Source organism: Chlorocebus sabaeus, chromosome 1 (assembly GCF_047675955.1).
Source record: "Chlorocebus sabaeus isolate Y175 chromosome 1, mChlSab1.0.hap1, whole genome shotgun sequence".
In the NCBI taxonomy this organism is placed as follows: Eukaryota; Metazoa; Chordata; class Mammalia; order Primates; family Cercopithecidae; genus Chlorocebus; species Chlorocebus sabaeus.
In genome coordinates, this window is record NC_132904.1 from 40,014,019 (window position 1) to 40,033,180 (window position 19,162).

The following is a 19,162-nucleotide window of genomic DNA, read 5'->3' on the forward strand; positions in this document are numbered from 1 at the left end:
GTGTTTCAGAGCAGTGCTTACCAAATCTGATTGTTTTTTCAGATGCTCTATTTTCTGTGGTTATAAAATTAAATCTCTGTTATAGTATACCAGGAACATTGGTTGCTTTGCAATCCATCACTGAGTCCTGGCAGCACCCCCAAATTTAGTACATGGGAAATTATCTCTTGCTCATAGTACAGAGTTTGAACACACCATTTAATCAGTAGTCCTGCTCTTCCTTGTCTAATAAATGTGCATGAGGCCCAATATAGACTGTGCTATATCTTCACAGCTGCCCTCTGACCATACTTCTAATGCTACAAAGGTTACTCTAGAAAACTTCCTTCGCCAGCACTTTAAAGTTACTCAATCAACAGATTGCCAGACTCTTCTGTTAACTCCTCAGTTGTATAATCAAATCTCTTTTACCTAAATTTAAGGAATGCAGATTGCCAACATCAAGTCACACTTGATTCTGAATCTCTAAACAGCTATTAGAAATCTACATATTAAAGAAGCTCTCTGAATGATTGTTAGTAGCCAGTCAGCACCTGCCCATTCAGCAGCGTTTGACAAGCACTTACTTAGAGTCTTGTTATCCAAACTGTGGCATATGCATTGGTTTTGTTGGCATCACTTGGGAACTTGTTAGACTCTCAGGCCCCATTCTTAATCAGAATATTCATTTTTTGTAAGAACTCCAGGTGTTTCTCATATATATTAAAGTTTCAAAATCATGGAGGCAGACATCTATTTTTTTTTTAATGTATTAGGTAAGGAAGATATTATAAGTTAATGTGAAATGCTAAATTTAAATCATGTGGTTTCTAGAGGCAGAAGGGTTCTTAACGTATATTAATAAAACTTCCTTTCTATAAAATTGCAGCTCATTTGTAATTTCTTAATCTCAGTTTTAGATTTCTAATATCACCATGATGTGTTATGAGGTCTTTTTTTTTAAAGAAAATGGAAAATGGCAATGGAAATGAAAGTTTCTCTTACCCATGGCTGTAAAATATCATGAAACACAGGTCTTCATAACTGATGGAGAAAATTACTCCATCTAGTGTTGCCTTCTGCAGCTTTCAGACATAAGGTAGGAAAGGACCTAATATTGTTTTGAGGGGCCAATTAGTGCAGAGTCAACATATTTCAATAATGGTAAATAGTGCAGTAAGAAATATCTCTGAGGTTAAACCAAACCTACGATTATATTATCATATATCATATTGTCAATCTATTTTAATGATATCAACATGAATAGATTATTTATAGGAGAGAGGGGGAAGAAAAAGGGGACAAAAGGTGAAATGTCTCAGTTGATGGTTGAAAATACATTTGAAAGAGGTAGAAAGTAAACCACCATGGCACATGTATACCTATATAACAAACCTGCACTTTCTGCACATGTACCCTAGAACTTAAAGTATAATAAAATTTTTTAAAAAGAGGTAGAAAGTTTAAATCTTCAATTAGGCTTAATGCAAAGTGATAAAGATTGAACATGGTAACTTGAATCCACTTTACAAGATTTGGTTAAAAGGAGAGAATATTAGCTCTTGTGTTAGACAGTCTGGTGTCACACTGCAACTGTATGATTGATTATATGACTTTTATTTCTCTTTCCATCTATTTCTTCACATAAAAACTGTGAATGAGGATGCTGAAAAGGGATTTTTGGCAAGGTCTAACTAGCTCACATTTAAGTTGCTGCCTTTACTGGTGTTCTTAAAAATAACTTTTTAAAAGATTAAAGACTGTGCAAAACCAATATTACATGATATCGATGTGATATAAACCACAGAACCACAGATAATGACTGATTAAATTCTGTGCACCTGTAGGAATTCCATTAAAAATGAACAGATAAACAAAACAGTTGTTCAAATTGAGTGACATAATGCATGTAAAACTCTTGCTAATATGGAGCCTGGCCCTGTCTGCTATCACAGAGTAAATACTGGTAAAGTGTTAGCTGTTATTATTACGATCATCATCATCATCAACCGTCATTATCACCTTCATCATGATTGGTATGTTGTTGTTATAATATCCCAGTGCTAGCAAATTTCCTGCTCACTAGTTTTTGTGTGAAGTAAATGAATATGATGCTTGGCTCCTAGTTATATATTGTACAACTATCATATGTTTACTACATGTTTAAGATGTCTTTTCCACACAAAGCAAAGGTTGAAAACAAGGCATGGAAGATCTTATTGATCTTATTTCCTCCCTGCGTAACATGGTGCTCAGGACTCAGAAGTAGTGTGATAAGTAACAATTGAAGATAAAACATTTGGGTGCTTTCCAGTCATCTATAAATTCTATCCAATGGTCAAAAGGGAATGCTTGCCAGAGTTTCAGTTCAGTTTCAGAATTAATGCCTGGAAACGGAATCCACCATCATAAAACACACTTAAGTAATTAATGCTAATGATAACCTGAATACCTGCCCTATTTCTTCCCCATCTGTGTTAGTTTCCTAATTAAATTACCACAAATTGAGTGTTGCAGAACAACAGAAATGTATTATTTAATAATTTTGAAAGCCAAACGTCAGAAGTAACCAGCCTAGAATCAGGAGCAAGCAGTGTTGAGCTCCCTCCAGATATCCTGGGGCAGCATATATCCCTTGCCTCTTCTACTTTCTCATGGCTAGTGTAATTCCTTGGATTTACACCCACATCTACATCCCTCCCATTATCAAAGTCAGCATCTTCAAATTTCTATCGCCCTGTCTTCATAACAGTTCCTCTCCTATGTGTGTGTCAAATCTCTCTCTGCCTTTCTCTTATAAAGACACTTGTGATTACATTTAGGGTCTACAGAAATTACCCAGGATAATCTCATCACCTCAAGATCCTTAACTGTATCACATATACAAATACATTTTTGCCTTATAAGGTTGCATGGTCGTTTCAGGAATGAGGACATGATTTCTCTGGGCTACTTTTCAGCCTACTACATGTATTTTCCATGGAAGAGCTGATTAAAGAATATGCCATGAGTAATGTTTAGTCTTGACCGGCCATTAATTAACACTTTATATTTATTATGAAAGAACAAGGAGGGGCACAATGATAGTTATTCTTTTAATTATTATCTCTTTTTACCCTCACAACTGTGCTGGTCAGTATTGATGTTTCTATTTCAATGATAACATTTAAGTATCTCAAATGTTAAGTGTGACCCATGTGATGAAAAGCTGGTACAGATACAGAGATTTTTTGCAAACTATGTCAACTTTCTTACTACCCATGACATTTACTTTTTGTCTTCTAAGCACTGGCATTTTCTTATGTCTGAGGAAGAAAACAGTTGATAACTGCTTAAGTGATTGTTTCAAGAATACTTCCAACACTTTGTAAATGTGCACACTTGCTAGAAATAACCTAGAAAATAATGTTTTACTTTTAAAAAATCAACTTCTTTTAAAGTTAACATTTTACCATCATAAAAATAGGTGCAATGATGAAAATTTCTTAAAATGATTTTGGTTAACTCTTCATGGTGTATTTTTCTATGGCATGTGCTAAAGAATAGCATACTTTGACATTTAAAAATACACACACACACACACACACACACAAACACACACATTTCTGAAATGCTCAGAAAATCTCTGGGCAAATCCAAACACATTTGAGAGTCACTTGTTTGAAATACTAATGACCATTCAGTTGGAATTTACATTGAGTTTGGTACTCAGGTATTACTGATGGTATCAGTTGATGTGCTATTTATACTTTTTGAATTGTGAAGGTGAAATTTAAAAAATCATGGGGATCATTTTATACAAACCTCTTATTTTACCAGTGATAGTCACCAAAGTTGTGACTTTTCCCTGATGATGCAGTAAATAAGTCTTAAATGCTAGAAAGAAATCTTCTCTTCATTCTCAACCCAAGCCAAGTTTCTTTTCTCATCTTTCCTTCCTTCCTTTCTTTTCATGTTCCTTCATTTACTTTCTTTCTTCTTTTATTTTTTGTTTCTTACATGCTTTTATCCTTTATTTCAGTGCAGCATGTCACAGTAACCAGGAGTAAAATATCTTGCCTTTCAGCCCCTTCTGTAAAAATCTAAGAATTCAAGTTTTAGCTGGTTCTAATCAATATGAGATTTTCTAATTTCTATATTTTAAAGTTATTATATATTTTATTTATTTGTTTATTTATTTATTTATTTTTGAGAAAGGATCTTGCTCTGTTGCCCAGGCTGGAATGCAGTGGTGTGACCACAACTCATTGTGGTCTCATTCTCTTAGGCTTAAGAGACCCCTTCACTTCAGCCTCTAAATAGCCAGGACTACAGGCATGCATCACGATGCCCAGCTGATTTTTTTTATCTTTTATTTATTTTTATTTTTATTTTTATTTTTTTTTGCAGAGACAAAGTCTCACTATATTGCCCAGGTAGTCTCAAATTCTTGGACTCAAGCATTCCTGTCACCTCAGCCTCCAAAAGTGCTGGGATTCCAGACAAAAGCCACTGTACCCAGCTTATTATACATTTGATTTAAGAAAAACTTCTCACCATTTTGAGAACTCTCATTTCTATGAGTTATGGATAGTGGTCCATTATATGATACTGATAGAAATATAACATATTCAATGAATATTTATCATTCACTCAACAAATATTTATCAGGTGTCTACTATGTTACAGAAAATGTGGAGAAGATATAATATTAGAAAAAGATAAAGCCTTTGTTCTTGTAACTTTAAGAAAATAATGCTTGTATAGTGTATTATGTACTTTAAATACATTAATGGGAGAGATTTCATGTTATATGCTCATTACCATACACAAAATAATTAAAAACCAAACAGAAGAGAAGAATGAAAATGAACAAGTATATCAATGAGTTATGTACTATAATATCAAGGATTAGTAACTGCTGTAAAGAAAATAAAGTAAAATGAAGTGTTTAATTTTTCTATTACACATGGCTTTTAGAATAAGACTATAAGTTGTAAAAAAAATTGTGTAAATTTTATATAGAAGTTAAACAAAAGTATAACTTTTTTACTTAGGATTAGTATAAATATGTTTACTATTTTGTCATTGAAACAGTTACCAATTTTGATACATTAGATTTTCATTAAGAATCCACTAGGATAATATACGTGTATTTCATTTTTATAGTTTTTAATAGTAAGTCTTAAGTATATTGTCTGAATTTGTTTCTTCTCTGTCTGTCATGAAAGCAGCATTCTTTCTATTTTTCCAACTTGTTTAAATGGAGCCCCCCAAGAATTTACCTTTTTCACACCTTTAACAAGTTGTAGCTCCTTACACTTCCCAAATCCAATCCCTATGCTTAAGTAAAGACTACTTACAGTGTCACCAAGGGGATGGAACCCATGTCCTGTTGGGAATGAAGGCTGTATAGGCATAGAAGTTCCAGTCATAATGCTGGATACAAGAAGCACAAAGGGGGGTGTCAAGTACATGCAATGAAATGATGAATCTCTGAGGACTGAAAAGAAAGCAATTCTTCCACTTCCTTCCAGGTACAGAAATGGAGATGATCATTTACCTACCATCATATGACTAGAGCTTCTTTAGTGCCATTTTATGGAGTATCTGAATGTAGTAAGTAAATATAAAAGATGAAGAATGAAGATCCTCAATATGTTTGGAACAATGGTAGAATTATAGCCAAGGGTACATTACTAACAAATATATGGCAATGTGAATATAACACATATGACTTGGGACCAGAAACAATTACATTATTACTGCATTCTATGATCTGAAGAATATTAAGGAAAGGATTGAGAATGGCAGGGAGTAGTAAAAGTATTTGATAGTTTTCTGGATGTATTTAGTTATCAGTCCAGGTACTCTTCTATAATGAACTCTTCTTTCCTGTGGGAAATCTGTGTTTAGAGTAGGGTAAGTTTCATCCAACGTAAGAGCAGAAATGTGACTTAGGCTTAGCAGTTAAACTGCCCATTTCCCTGATGGTGGTGGTCGACTCAGGAATGTGATCAATTCAGTATCTTCTCTGGGATTTTTCTGCTAGTCCAATTTGAAAAGGCTTTCTCCATAGGCTATTGTTTCTAAGTAAAATATGAATTGTGCAGTTGTTAGTCTTCTTGTCTGACATGTGGAAAGAAATACTTTGAGAGATGAAATGAGACTGTCTAAAAGTGAGAAATAGAGTCCTGTCTTATCTTGGTATTTTTATTAATAAGTTTAACTTATGGTTCTAAGTTATGAAGTTGTTGATTGGCTGATTTTTAGAACTGAAGAAGCTTTCAACTGGTTGTTTGAGTTTTAGAACCACTGCTAAATAAACATTTATCTGTACATAACACTGCTTATTGATGAACTAATTTTACCTCAGAACCCAATAACAATAATGGAGGATGATGATAGCTTCCATTTGTTGACAGCTTAATATGTACTAAATGTCTAACATGCATAGTTTTCTCATGTACTAAATCAACCACATTTTGAGGTACACAAAATAATGTTTACAAAAGACATAAGAGTAAAGAGCTAAATTTTCCCCTTTACTTGAAGCCTTTTCAGGGAACACTAGCTATCTCTCCATCAGAGAGCAGAAAAAGCGACCCAGATGCAACCAGGGGTATGAGGAGCATGGTTTCAACGAAGTCACGTCTAAGATTGCATGCAATGTAGTTATCCTAGCTAACATTCTGCTGCAGGAAATTACTGAGTGAAATTAATTGATAAAAGCAGTAAATAAAATGAAATTTAAAGTAGGCTGCAAACTTCCATAAGACAGCCATCCTGCCTTACCACTGGAATACTAAGTAAAAAGTCTACAACATCCTTGAGAAGGAGAAAGTTGGCTGATGTATCAGTTAAGATAACTTTTCAGATTTATGTTTCTTTATATTATGCTTTGGCTGTAACAATTGGATTGGCTGTCCCAATGTCTTTTTATAACAGATACTTACAGCATTGATTTGGGAACTGCAAATATTTTCTTTGCAAGTAAGATGGCCTGAAATTGGATTCCACTACAATGCACTATCAAAATGAACTACTTTATGCACATTAATAAACAACTAACAATTTCTTCACCTACAAGGCGACTTGTGAGGTATCAACATTTTCATGTTTACTTTCTTTGTAGTGAGCAAATAGTCATAAATTCAAATTATTTTATACTTTTCAAGAGCTATCCCTTAGATGAAGCCTTCAGTAGCCATTACACTTTTCTGGGTTATTGTCATCATCTTCCCCCTTTCCATGTTATGTTATAAAACTCTCATTTCAATGATTTTCATTGTAGTTGTTTTGTGCAATTTTAGTAATTATTATTGTATTTTATATTATATGGCAAATATCTCACCAGTTATGTAATATTGCTAGAGTAGGTAGATAGCCAGAAATGAGCAGGCAAGGGATCCCCCTGGGAAAAGATCCCCCTGTGCACTCCTCCAAAACTCACTGGAAAGTAGCCTTTTGCTGACTATAATAGTAAAGAACATACTTCTAGGTGGAGATTTTAAATGCTACTGAGACACACACACATACACACACATACATATATATATTCTTTATATCTATTTTCTATATATATTCTTCATATATATTTCTCTATATATATTCTTCATATATATTTTCTCTATATATATGTTCTTCATATATATTTTTTCTATATATATATTCTTTATATATATATATATATATATAGAGAGAGAGAGAGAGAGAGAGAGAGAAAGAGAGAGAATTTACTAAGTATTAACTCATTAACTCACACAATCACAGGGCCCCACAATAGGCCATCTACAGGCTGAGGAGCAGAGTCTGAGCTCCAAAACCAAATAATTTGAAGTCTAATGTTTGAGGGCAAGAAGCATCCAGCACGAAAGAAAGATGTAGGTTGAGAGGCTAGTCCAGTCTCTCTTTTCACATTTTTCTGCCTGCTTACATCTGGCCATGCTGGCAGCTGATTAGATGGTGCCCATCCAGATTAAGGGTGGGTCTACCTCTCCCAGTCCACTGACTCAAATGTTAATCTCCTTTGGCAACACCCTCACAGACACACCCAGGATCGATACTTTGTATCCTTCAATCCAATCAAGTTGACACTCAGTATTAACCATCACAGATGCTGCCCACTGACAAAAAGAAGGACAATGGCTACGGCTACATTGGCTACATGTGGCCTTGTGGTTAGGGTCCTCAGGCACTGCAGGGGGCTTAACAGGCCCTAGTGGGAGATAACCATGCTAGAGATTTTCCTTCGTGACAAGCATGTGCACTCCTCCAAAACTCACCAGAGAGTAGCCTTTTGCTGATTATAATAGTAAAGAACATACTTCTAGGTGGAGATTTTAAATGCTGCTGAGACATGAGACATGTGTACTTAGCATGTACAACCACAGAACGTGTGCACCCTAAGGGACCTCCCAAACCATGAATAATTCACACTCCTTCGTGAGTAATTACATAATATACCCATAATAAAGTAAGTCTCCCAACCCTGGCTGCTGCTGGCTCATTGTTTTGAGCAGCCCACACTGTCTCGTCCTTCACAGTGTACTACCTGTAAGTAAACACTATTATGACTATTTTTCCGACTAGACCAGCCTGGAGCTATTTTCTACATCTCTCTAGGAGTGTACTTTATCTTCCTCCAATAAACTCTGCTACTTAAAGTTTGCTATTTATCTCTTGGCTGAATTATTTCTTCCAAGTTAGACAAGAACCAAGGATTTCTATACTTCTCAGTAACAATATTAAATGAATTACATTAAATCTTTACATTTCTCATGGTTAGAGATTGTTTTACTTAATTTGATTTTAATAATACTTGTATGCCTCTGGAATCTAGCACAATGTTGGGACAATATTGGGAATTAAGTAATATATTCCAGAAATAAATATACAGATAAATATTACAATATGCATTTAAATAAGCAGTTTTAGGATACTTCCATAGATAGATTTATACCTAATAAAATGCTTTCTGCTTGCCTTTCAAAAAAAACAAAAAACAAAAAAACTACGCTGTTTATGAGGAATATACAAAATGCCACAGATGGTAGAGTGGTTTAATAGTATCACCCCAAAATTCATGTCTACCTAGAACTTCAGAATATGAACTTATTTGGAAATCAGGTCTTTGCACATGAAATTATGTTAAAACAAGGTCATACTGGATTAGAGTGGGTTCAAAATCTAATAACTAATGTCATTATAAGAAGAGGAGAAGACACACAAAGACACAGAGGCACATGAATTAGAAGGTCATATGAATACTGAAGCAGCGATTGGAGTGATACCACTACAAGCCAAAAGGCATCATGGATTGCCAGGAGACGCTAGAAGCCAAGAGGAGGCACTGTTGACACTGTAGATTGAGACTTGTAGCCTCCAGAATTGAGAGACAGGAAATTCCTGTTGTTTTGAGACACATACTTTTTTATAGTTTTTAACACTAGCCTTAGAACCTTATATGGATAGTTTATAGGAAGCTTCACATGCTGGATACGAAATTAACCAGAACAATCAGTTGACCACCATTTCACGGAAATCATTACTTAAGAGGCAAATCACCAGGACTAAAGTGGAATAAAAAAGTTATAATTAAATGATTTAAAAACCTCTTGGGTACATCCTGTACTCAGTAAATATTTGACTCAAACTCTTACACCTATTCATCTGCTGGCAGGCATAAGAATTCGTTTTCAGAATGGTGACCCTGAACCACTCTATCCTGTTAGGAAATATCCCATCATCTTCACTTCAGTGTGTTTACTGAGGCAAGAAGGTAGAATAATTTATTTAAGAAAGATTTACAACCACAAGAGTTGAACCAAAGTGAGTTTTCTTCTTAAAATTTAGAGTTTTATTAACTTTAGATCATTGGTTATTGACCTTTATTGTTTTTTTGGTTTAATCAAGGACTCTTTCTGAGAATCTAGACCCTCTTCCTTGAAAAATACCACACATATACCATTTTTCTGTATCATTTCAGGATGGTCAGTGATTCTCAGATACCAATCTTTATATATTGTGGGGTCTTTAAGCATCCCTATGAGGGAAAATTGCTAATTAGGAATTGTATTCTCCTCTTCTCATGCTGCTAATAAAGACATAACTGAGACTAGGTAATTTATAAAGGAAAGAGGTTTACTTGACTCACAGTTCCACATGGCTGGGAAGTTCTGACAATCATGACGGAAGGTGAATGAGGAGCAGTCATGTCTTACATGGTGTCAGGTCAGGCAAGAAGAGCTTGTAAAGAGGAACTCTCATTTATAAAACCATCAGATCTCATGAGACTTATTTCACTACCAGGAGAACAAAGTGGGGAAAACTGCCCTCACGATTCAATCACCTCCACCTGTCCCCCACCCTTGACACATGGAGATTATTACAATTTAAGGTGAGACTTGGGTAGGGACGCAGCCACATCTTATCAGTATTTAAGCTTTTATCTCCTATTTTGGAGGTAGTGTCTTTTATTATTATTTTTTAATTCATGTAATTCATTAGTACTAGTAAGAACAGACTTGAATGTGGTCTTAATACATTCCCAATACATGCAAAGTCCTGGCCCTGTGTTGTTTTTGTGAAAAATGTGAATTATGATGTATGGAAAGTAGGTTTCTAACTTCAAGGAATTTGAATCATGTTAAGAAAATAATTCTGACAAACGCAAAGTTAAAAATCACAAGAATAGATAAGATGTCATGTATATACATAAGATACTATAACATACATTCACACAGTATTGAGTACTCCATCATTGGTACTCAGAACTTGTTTCTCACTGATTCAATAGCCTTCAATGAAGACCTACTATATACTAAAGCTGGTTATCATGGACCTTAACTCTTTATTGAGAAAAGTTGCCTTTAATACACAGGTTATTAATTTATGAGGCCTTCTTTCTACAATGTGAAAGCTTTCTATAGTGTCAAATCTATTATTTCCTGTGAAAAATTAAAGCAGACAAATAAACAAAATCTGACAATTCATTGTGGTTCTAGGGCAGATATGACTCAGGCTTTACTATTCAGACATGATCCCTGCAATACGTGGATAGAGAAATCTGTTACTTGAGAAAATAGACTAAATGTTACCCATCCTCTGTTGCAGAAGGTCCAGGGTGGTGTGGTGCTGGAGCCTGCAGTGGCAGGGCAGCAGTCAGGCTGGCATCTTCCTGATTCAGGCAGAGGTAGCACTTTTTCAAGACAGCCAAATCAGTGGTGTGTTTGTTGAGTTGTTTCTAAGGTACAACCTAGAAGCTGTATTTTTAGCTCTTCCAACAATTTTGTAAGGCATCTATAGGAATTAATACATTCCTTTCTCTAAAGAACAAATTTTGTCATAACCAAGAATAGTAACTGCTTCACTGCCCCTAAAAACAATGTTTTATTAATCATATTCCTGGATATGTGTCAATGGCTATTTGGAACTATTTGAGAATCCAGAAATTGGCCAGTGACTTGAATTATGCAAGATTTTTCTCCCAGGTACTTATAGCAATGACATTAAAACAAAATATAAAAGGACATTAAAACAGTTGATAACAGGAGCTGAAGAAGACGTATTAATAAGCCAGAATTCGGTAAACTATACGGTCCATATAACAAACAGATGAGCAAAATAACTGAGAGACTGAAAGAGCGGAAAATAGAGACATGAAATAATAAAAGGAAAAGGATGCCACCAACATAGAGTAGCTGGATTAATTTCTGATTTCCACCACTGAGCAGAATCAAACCCACTTTTATGATTACTGATCCAATTTAAACTAAAGATATTTGTTCCAGTGCCTGATTTGTCTAATAATTCCTAGACTTATATTATCCTACTCATTCCCGAGCCTCTTTTATATCTCAGACCATTACAGACAAACTGATTTTATCCTAGAAGAAAAATAATTACAATTCAAGAACATTGCAAATGATAGTACAGAAAGGGTGTTTTGGAAGTGAAAGAATAAATTCTGAACTTTGAGAATTTAGTGTCCAGGTGTGGTGGTTCACACCTGTAATACCAGAGCTTCGGGAGCCTGAAGCAGGCAGATCACTTGAGGTCAGGAGTTCGAGACCAGCCTGGCCAATATGGCAAAACCCCATCTCTGCTGAAAATACAAAAAAAGTAGGCGGGAGTGGTGGTGCACGTCTATAGTCCCAGAAACTCAGGAGGCTAAGACAAGAGAATCGCCTGAACCCAGGAGGCAGAGATTGCAGTGAGCCAAGATCGTGCCACTGCACTCCAGCCTGGGTGAAACAGCAAGACTCTGTCTCAAAAAAAAAAAAAAAAAGAGAGAGAGAGAGAGAGAGAATTTAGTGTGATTCTCTATTTCATCCTTACCTTGAGCTATCGAATAAGTCTCAGGAAATCAATGATAATCAAAAAAAAAAAAAAAAAAAAAAAAAAAGAAAAAGAAAAGGAAAAACCACAGAATACCATAGAAGAAAGTAAGGAAAATACATCTGCCCCATCTTTTCTATCTTTCCCTTCTCTTCCATATCTATCTACTCACTAAATCAAGACAGAATGTGTTTTTCATTATTTTATCAAAAACAAGTTCAAATTTTTTTAAGTTTTTTGTTTTATTAGGTTTTTAATTGACACATAATTGTACATATTTATCAGGTGCAATGTGATGTTCAATACACGCATAGACTGTGTAATTATCAAGTCAGGGTAATTAACATATCTACCACCTCAAATACTTGTTACTTCCCTGTAGTGAGAACATTCAAAATCCTCTTTTCTAACTATTTTGAAATACATAATACACTGTTGGTGACTACAGTGATCCTACTGTGCAATAAGACACAGAACTTAATTCTCCCACCTAACTTTAACTTTGTACCTGTTGACCAGTCTTTTTCCATCTCCTTCTACTCCCTACTTTCTCCAGCTTCTGATAACCACTATTCTCTCTGCTTCTTTGAGATCAACTTTTGTAGATTCCTCATATGAGTGACATCATACAGTATTTGTCCTTCTGTGCTTGGCTAATTTCCTCTAACACAATGTCCTCTAGGTTCATCCATGTTTGCACAAATGACAGGATTTCACTATTGTAAATAGCTGAATAGTATTTCATTGTTTTATATACCACATTTTTATCCATTCATCTATAAACACATTGATTCCATGTTTTAGCTATTGTGATAGTACTGCAATAAACATGAGTGTGTAGACGTCTCTTCAACATATCGATTTCGTTTCCTTTGGATATATATCAAGTAGTTACGTTATTGGATCATATGGTAGTTCTACTTTTTAATTTTTTGAGAAACTTTCATATTGTTATTCATAATGGCTGTACTAACTGAAGTCCCATCACTAGTGTCTAACAGTTCTTTCTCCACATCCTTGCCAGCTTTCCTTACTTCTCTTTTTGATATTAGCCATTTTAACTGAGGTAAGTTGATATTTTATCACAGCTTTAACTGGCATTTTCCTGATGATTAGTGATGTTGAGGGCATTTTCTTATTTATCTGTTGGGCATTTGTAAATCTTCTTCTGATAAATGTCTATGCAGATATTTTGCCCATTTTATCAGATTATTCATTTGCTACTTAATTGCTTGAGTTTCTTACATATTTTAAATATTAACCCCTTGAGCATAGACTGTTTAAATACTAGCATCCATCAAGTATTTCCAGCTATATAATTCTTTAAAAAGCCCTGAACATTATCCAACTAGCACCTTTATTTAAAATTTTTGGCAGGGCGCGGTGGCTCATGCCTGTAATCCCAGCACTTTGGGAGGCCAAAGCGGGTGGATCACCTGAGGTCAGGAATTAAGACCAGCCTGGCTAACATGACAAAACCCCATCTCCACTAAAAATATAATGCCTGTAGTCCCAGCTACTTGGGAGGCTGAGGCAGGAGAATCGTTTGAACCCAGGAGGCAGAGGTTGCAATGAGCTGAGATGGCACCACTGCACTCCAGCCTGGGTGACAGAGTGAGACCCTGTCTCAAAAAAAGAAAAAAAAAAAAAATTCGACATTGAAAAATGCTTGTACCAGGGCCTGATTTGCTTAATATTTCCTAGACTTACATATTATGCTACTCATTCTTGAGCCTGTCTTATATCTCAGACCATTACAGAAAAATTGATTTTATCTTAGGGGTAAAATAAATAAAATTCAAAAAAAAAAAAAATGAAATGATAACATAGAAAGGCTTTTTTGAAAGTGAAAGTCAGAATAAATTCTGAACTTTGAAGCATGCGAGATTGACTACATGATGAGGCAGTTGCCATATGTATGGAAGTTAGAGAAGGGAGGTTGAATTTTTCATTTGTTTCCTTGTTGTGATTTATTTTATGGTGCAAAATTGTATATTTTTTTGCAACCAAACCATATTCAAACACAAAATGCAAAATAAACATTGAAAGCACAAGCATGTGTTAAAGTAAATTAAAATGGAGATGAGCCCTGAAGAATCCTTGAGCAGACAAAGCCAGTTGGGCTTTGTAAGTGACCTAAAGTTGCTTGATTTGCAAATGTGTGAAAAACTTAATGTGGGCCACTGTAAATAAATGCCTGCATTAAAGAAAAACAGACCTTGAGCTTAACCACACAGAAGAAACAAATTTGTAATTTTTTAACTAGAGATTTTCCAATGGGATAGACCAAATACAGCAACTGTCTAACTGTAACTAAACAAATATTTTCTTTGCTTCCCTTCGATTTTAGTCACATAAAAACCTTCCACTATATTTCCTTAGAGAAGCTCCTGAGCCACTTCTAGTTCAGAACAGCCCAATTTATGCACTGTTGTTTGCTCAAATAAACTCTTTGAAAATAGTACTATATCTCAGTTAACCTTTTAAACAGAAAGATTACACAAGAGAGATTAGAACTAGAGATTTAGATCAGAAAGTTACTGAAAAACTGGTGATATATCAATTATAAGTCCAATTTTGCATATAGGAAATCTTACATTCTACAAATTACACACTAAAAATATAAATTTTGGAGGGAAAATGAGATTGGGGAAGACCACTTACTTGTAACATTGTTAACAGAGCAAAAAAACCCAACAAGCTGGGTATAGTGATTCACACCTGTAATTTCAGCACTTTGGGAGGCTGATGTGGGTGGATCACAGCTGAGATCAGGAGTTACAGACCAACCTGGCCAACACGGTGATAGCCCATCTGTACTAAAAATAAAAAAATTAGCTGGGTTTGGTGGCACATGCCTGTAGTCCCAGCTACTCAGGAGGCTGAGCCGGGGGTATCACTTGAACCCGCGAGGTGGGGGTTGCAGTGAGCTGAGATTGCGCCACTGCACTCTAGCCTGGGTGACAGAGAGAGACTAAGAAAAACAATAATGAAACTAATAAAAGTGTAAATACAATTTTTTTTGCATTTATCTCAAACATCATAGTCATTTGATTCTTTGCAGCTTTATATTCAGGATTTAGTGTTCTTCTTTTGGGATGCAGATCCTGGAGGGAATTGACTTCTAAGAAAGCACACTATAATCAAAATTAATATTTGATGCAGATTTTTCATAAATCTCTTGTTTCAACGCAAAGGAAAAGTCTTAACAGAAACTTCTGTATTCATATCTTACCTAGCAAAAAGCGTAAGAGTTTTAACACAATAACTATCACCACAACCACTAAAAGGAAGCCCTTTCGTAAGTTTTCAATCTTTTTCTTATGTCCTTATATTGATAACGATTTCTTTAAAATTTGAAAAGTCCTTTGCCTGACTGCTTCAAAACTCGACATAATGGAAAGAAAAGCAAAATGATTTTTAAAGCTTTGCTAACATTATTTCACCCCTTGTTAATTGTTAATATGATCATTTGATGCAAGGAAATACACACTGTTGCAGAATAGATTTGACTTGAACGTTTCATAAAAAAAGAATATAAAGAGAAAAGCAGAAGGCCAAAAACTGAAACTTAGAGACCACATCAATCACAATAGAGCTTTTGTAAGTCACAACAGTACAATTCAGAGGATAAAAGGGGCGCCCATGAGAAGATATAGGTAGCTGGAGATAGATAAAATAAAAGTGCTTGAAATACTCTGATTGGCAGGGCATGGTGATTTACACCTGTAATCCCAACATTTTAGGAGGCTGAAGTGAGTGGATCTCTTGAACCCAAGAATGCAAGACCCACCTGGGCAACATAGAGAAATCTCTTCTCTACAAAAAAATGCAAAAATTTTTGCACTGCTGTCTATCTCATTTCTTAATATATGTGGTCAATAAATGTGGCAGATCACCTAAGCAGAATTAGAAACAAAACCCATATGGTTATCTCAATAGATGCAGAAAAAGCATTTGATAAAATCCAGCATCCTTTTATGATAAAAACCTTCAACAAAATAGGCATAGGAGGGACTTAACCTTCATCTTTTGATACTTCCCTAATTCCCTCACTCAAAAGTTACCACTTAGAGGATTTCAAACTTCTTCCAGAAATTTATTTGTATTTGTTTTATCTCCTTCACCACTGTATTTTGTTTAATCAATTTACCTGTTTTTTTCTTATGCTTGAACTAAAAATCTTCCAAATAGTGCCCATATAACTTCACTGTACAGTGTATACGCCAGCTATTTCGTTAAATAAATCTGCCTTAATCTCTACATACATACTGCTCTACATACATACTGATTATTTGTTAAAAAATTAAATAAATTAATATAAAGGAGTAAAATTGAAAACACTGAATTGCTAATATATGTTCACCATTAGGGTTTGTAAAAGGCAAAAGTTTTTTTGGTTATCAACTTTCATTTCATAATTTCTCAATAGTATAAAAGTGAATAGTAGCAAATTTAATTATAAAACTTATATTTAGCAGATCTTACTTCTGTAGGGTTGTATTTCTTTCTGAATTATTCTAGTCTGCGTAGTTACCAAAGTACAATTTCACTATGAAAATAACTTCCAAAGACAAAGCATTTTGTTATTTGTTATAAATAATTCATAGTTTTGCATTTATTTATTTATTTGGTAGAGATGGAATCTCACTATGTTGCTTAGGCTGACTTGGAACTCTTGGCCTTAAGCAACCCTTCCACCTTGGTCTCCCAAAGCACTGGGATTACAGGCATGAGCCTGCTTAGTAGGTTTTTGCTGTTGTTTTAATTTTTATTTTTTTAAATTTATTTTTAATAGAGACAGGGTATTGCTCTGTCACCCAGGCTGAAATGCAGTGACATGATCACTGCTCATTGCAACCTCGACCTCTCAAGCTCAAGCAATCCTCTTGCCTTAGCTTTGTTAAAAGCTGAGACTAGAGTTGAGCCACCACTCCCAGCTAATTTTTTTTTTTTTTTTTTTTTTTTTTTTTTTTTTTTTTTTTTTTTTTTAAGAGATGAGCTCTTCCCACGTTGTCCAGACGGGTCTCGAATTCCTGGGCCCAAGCGATCCTCCCACCTCAGCCTCCCTAAGTGCTGGGATTATAGTTATGAGCCACTGTGCCCAGCTTAGTGGTTTTTTGAAACAACTTTCTCCTTAGCTGAATTCTAGATTTTAAGAAGTTATCTAATATAAAAAGTGAACTGATGATACTTATATAAAGATAAAAATAAAGTTGAAAGTCTCTTATAATCATACAACTGGGTTCACATTGCTGATTCTGTATGTGTGTGTGTGTGGTGTGTGTGTGCATATATAAATGTACTCCCTATCCTATTTTAAAACTGACTTTAATCTTGTTCAAAATGTTTTCCTTGTTTTAAATGGTAGGTGAACATTTTTTGATTTGAGCAATCTGGCTTTCTCACTGAGCCCTAAATGACCCCAACAAACAAATATTATCCATTACACCCAGTAGTCTGATAACTCTAGTCTGTTGATATTTTACATCATAATCAGGATTCAAAATAAACCATAATTAGTGAGATTGATCAAGGAAGACATCATGAATTAGTCATGCCTCAATGGTCTTAATTAATTGCATTTAATAAAAAGGAAATGAAAAGGTAGAAATAGGTAATGGAGAAATTATAAAAAATTAAAGTAGCTGTATAACAAGATAAAGAATCAAACAAGAAAAATGTACGCAGTATTTATTAGGATTCTTACATTTTAAAGGCTATCATGAAAATGATTACAACTTGTTTATGTTTAAATTTGCATTACTTTGAGATTATCCTTAAACACATTTTTCATTCTAGATTGGCCCTTTTTAACATGCAGCCAATTTCTAGCTAGCTTTCTTCTTTAGTTCCTGTAATGTCATTTATTAAACAAGTAAATTTATTCAATGAAAATTGATTTTTAATATCATCCTAAGCAAAATATAATTAGAAAGAAAAATGAACTAGAGAAGTTTGGACTAATGAAATTATTGAATATATATAAATGTAAGGATTATCTACTTTTTGGAATTCTTAACCTTACAATTTCTCTACATCAGTTTATAACTGAAAATTATATGTGCATGTGTTTAATACTCCTAACTAGTGGCAAATTTATATGTGCATTTTTGTATATTATTTGATTTATATAAAATGTATCTAAGATGTAATAAATCTTACCTCATTCTGGAGGTCTCGGATCATTTTGCTCTTTCTTTCAACTTCAGTCTTTAAAAAATTAATCTGAAAATGAATAGACTATTATGTAGAAACATTCCAAACTCATTACCATGACTTTCATTATTTTGAAAAATAATACATTATTTATTAACAAATATTGAAAAAGAACAAAGAATTACACTGTTCCTTAATCAAAACCTTCATTACTAAATTTATACATATATTCAGTGATTATATTAAAATATCCCTTTTTCATTTAACAAACTATTTAATCAAGAAACCCTACACTTTATGATTGTGATTCTCTTACCTGGATAAACTTCATTTCCTTTTAAAAATGTGGTTCTTTAAAAAAGAAAAAATAGATTCAACTCTAGAACCTAGGAATCTCTATTTCTAAAACACTCCAGGTAATTATGACCTGTGGCCAAGGTTGAGAGCAATTGCATAAAAATATCCCTTACCTCAGAACTATGGGACATTAAAAATAGTTTACCGAAGACACCATGATGCTTCCTTCTAAACAAGATATTGTCAGGATCCGTCACCTTATGCCACTTATTCCAACTGTATTTCCTAAAAATAGCATTACCTGCCCCAAGTACTTTGTAAAAAAAGGTAGTAGAGTAAGTGGTAAAGATTTTTATAGAATTTATAGTCTTTATAATCCCTGAGAGTATACTAGTCACTGAGACTTTAT

The 19,162-nt window shown here is 34.4% G+C and overlaps 1 protein-coding gene across 3 annotated transcripts in view; it reads right to left on the reverse strand.

The window, feature by feature from the left end:
• Positions 1–19,162, reverse strand: part of LUZP2 (leucine zipper protein 2) — a 582,381-nt gene that overhangs the window by 286,748 nt on the left and 276,471 nt on the right. For all 3 annotated transcript variants that reach the window (XM_073017719.1, XM_073017721.1, XM_073017722.1), the window contains exon 5: positions 18,463–18,525. In XM_073017719.1, the coding sequence (XP_072873820.1) occupies positions 18,463–18,525 (63 nt within the window). The remainder of the gene's footprint in view (positions 1–18,462; positions 18,526–19,162) is intronic.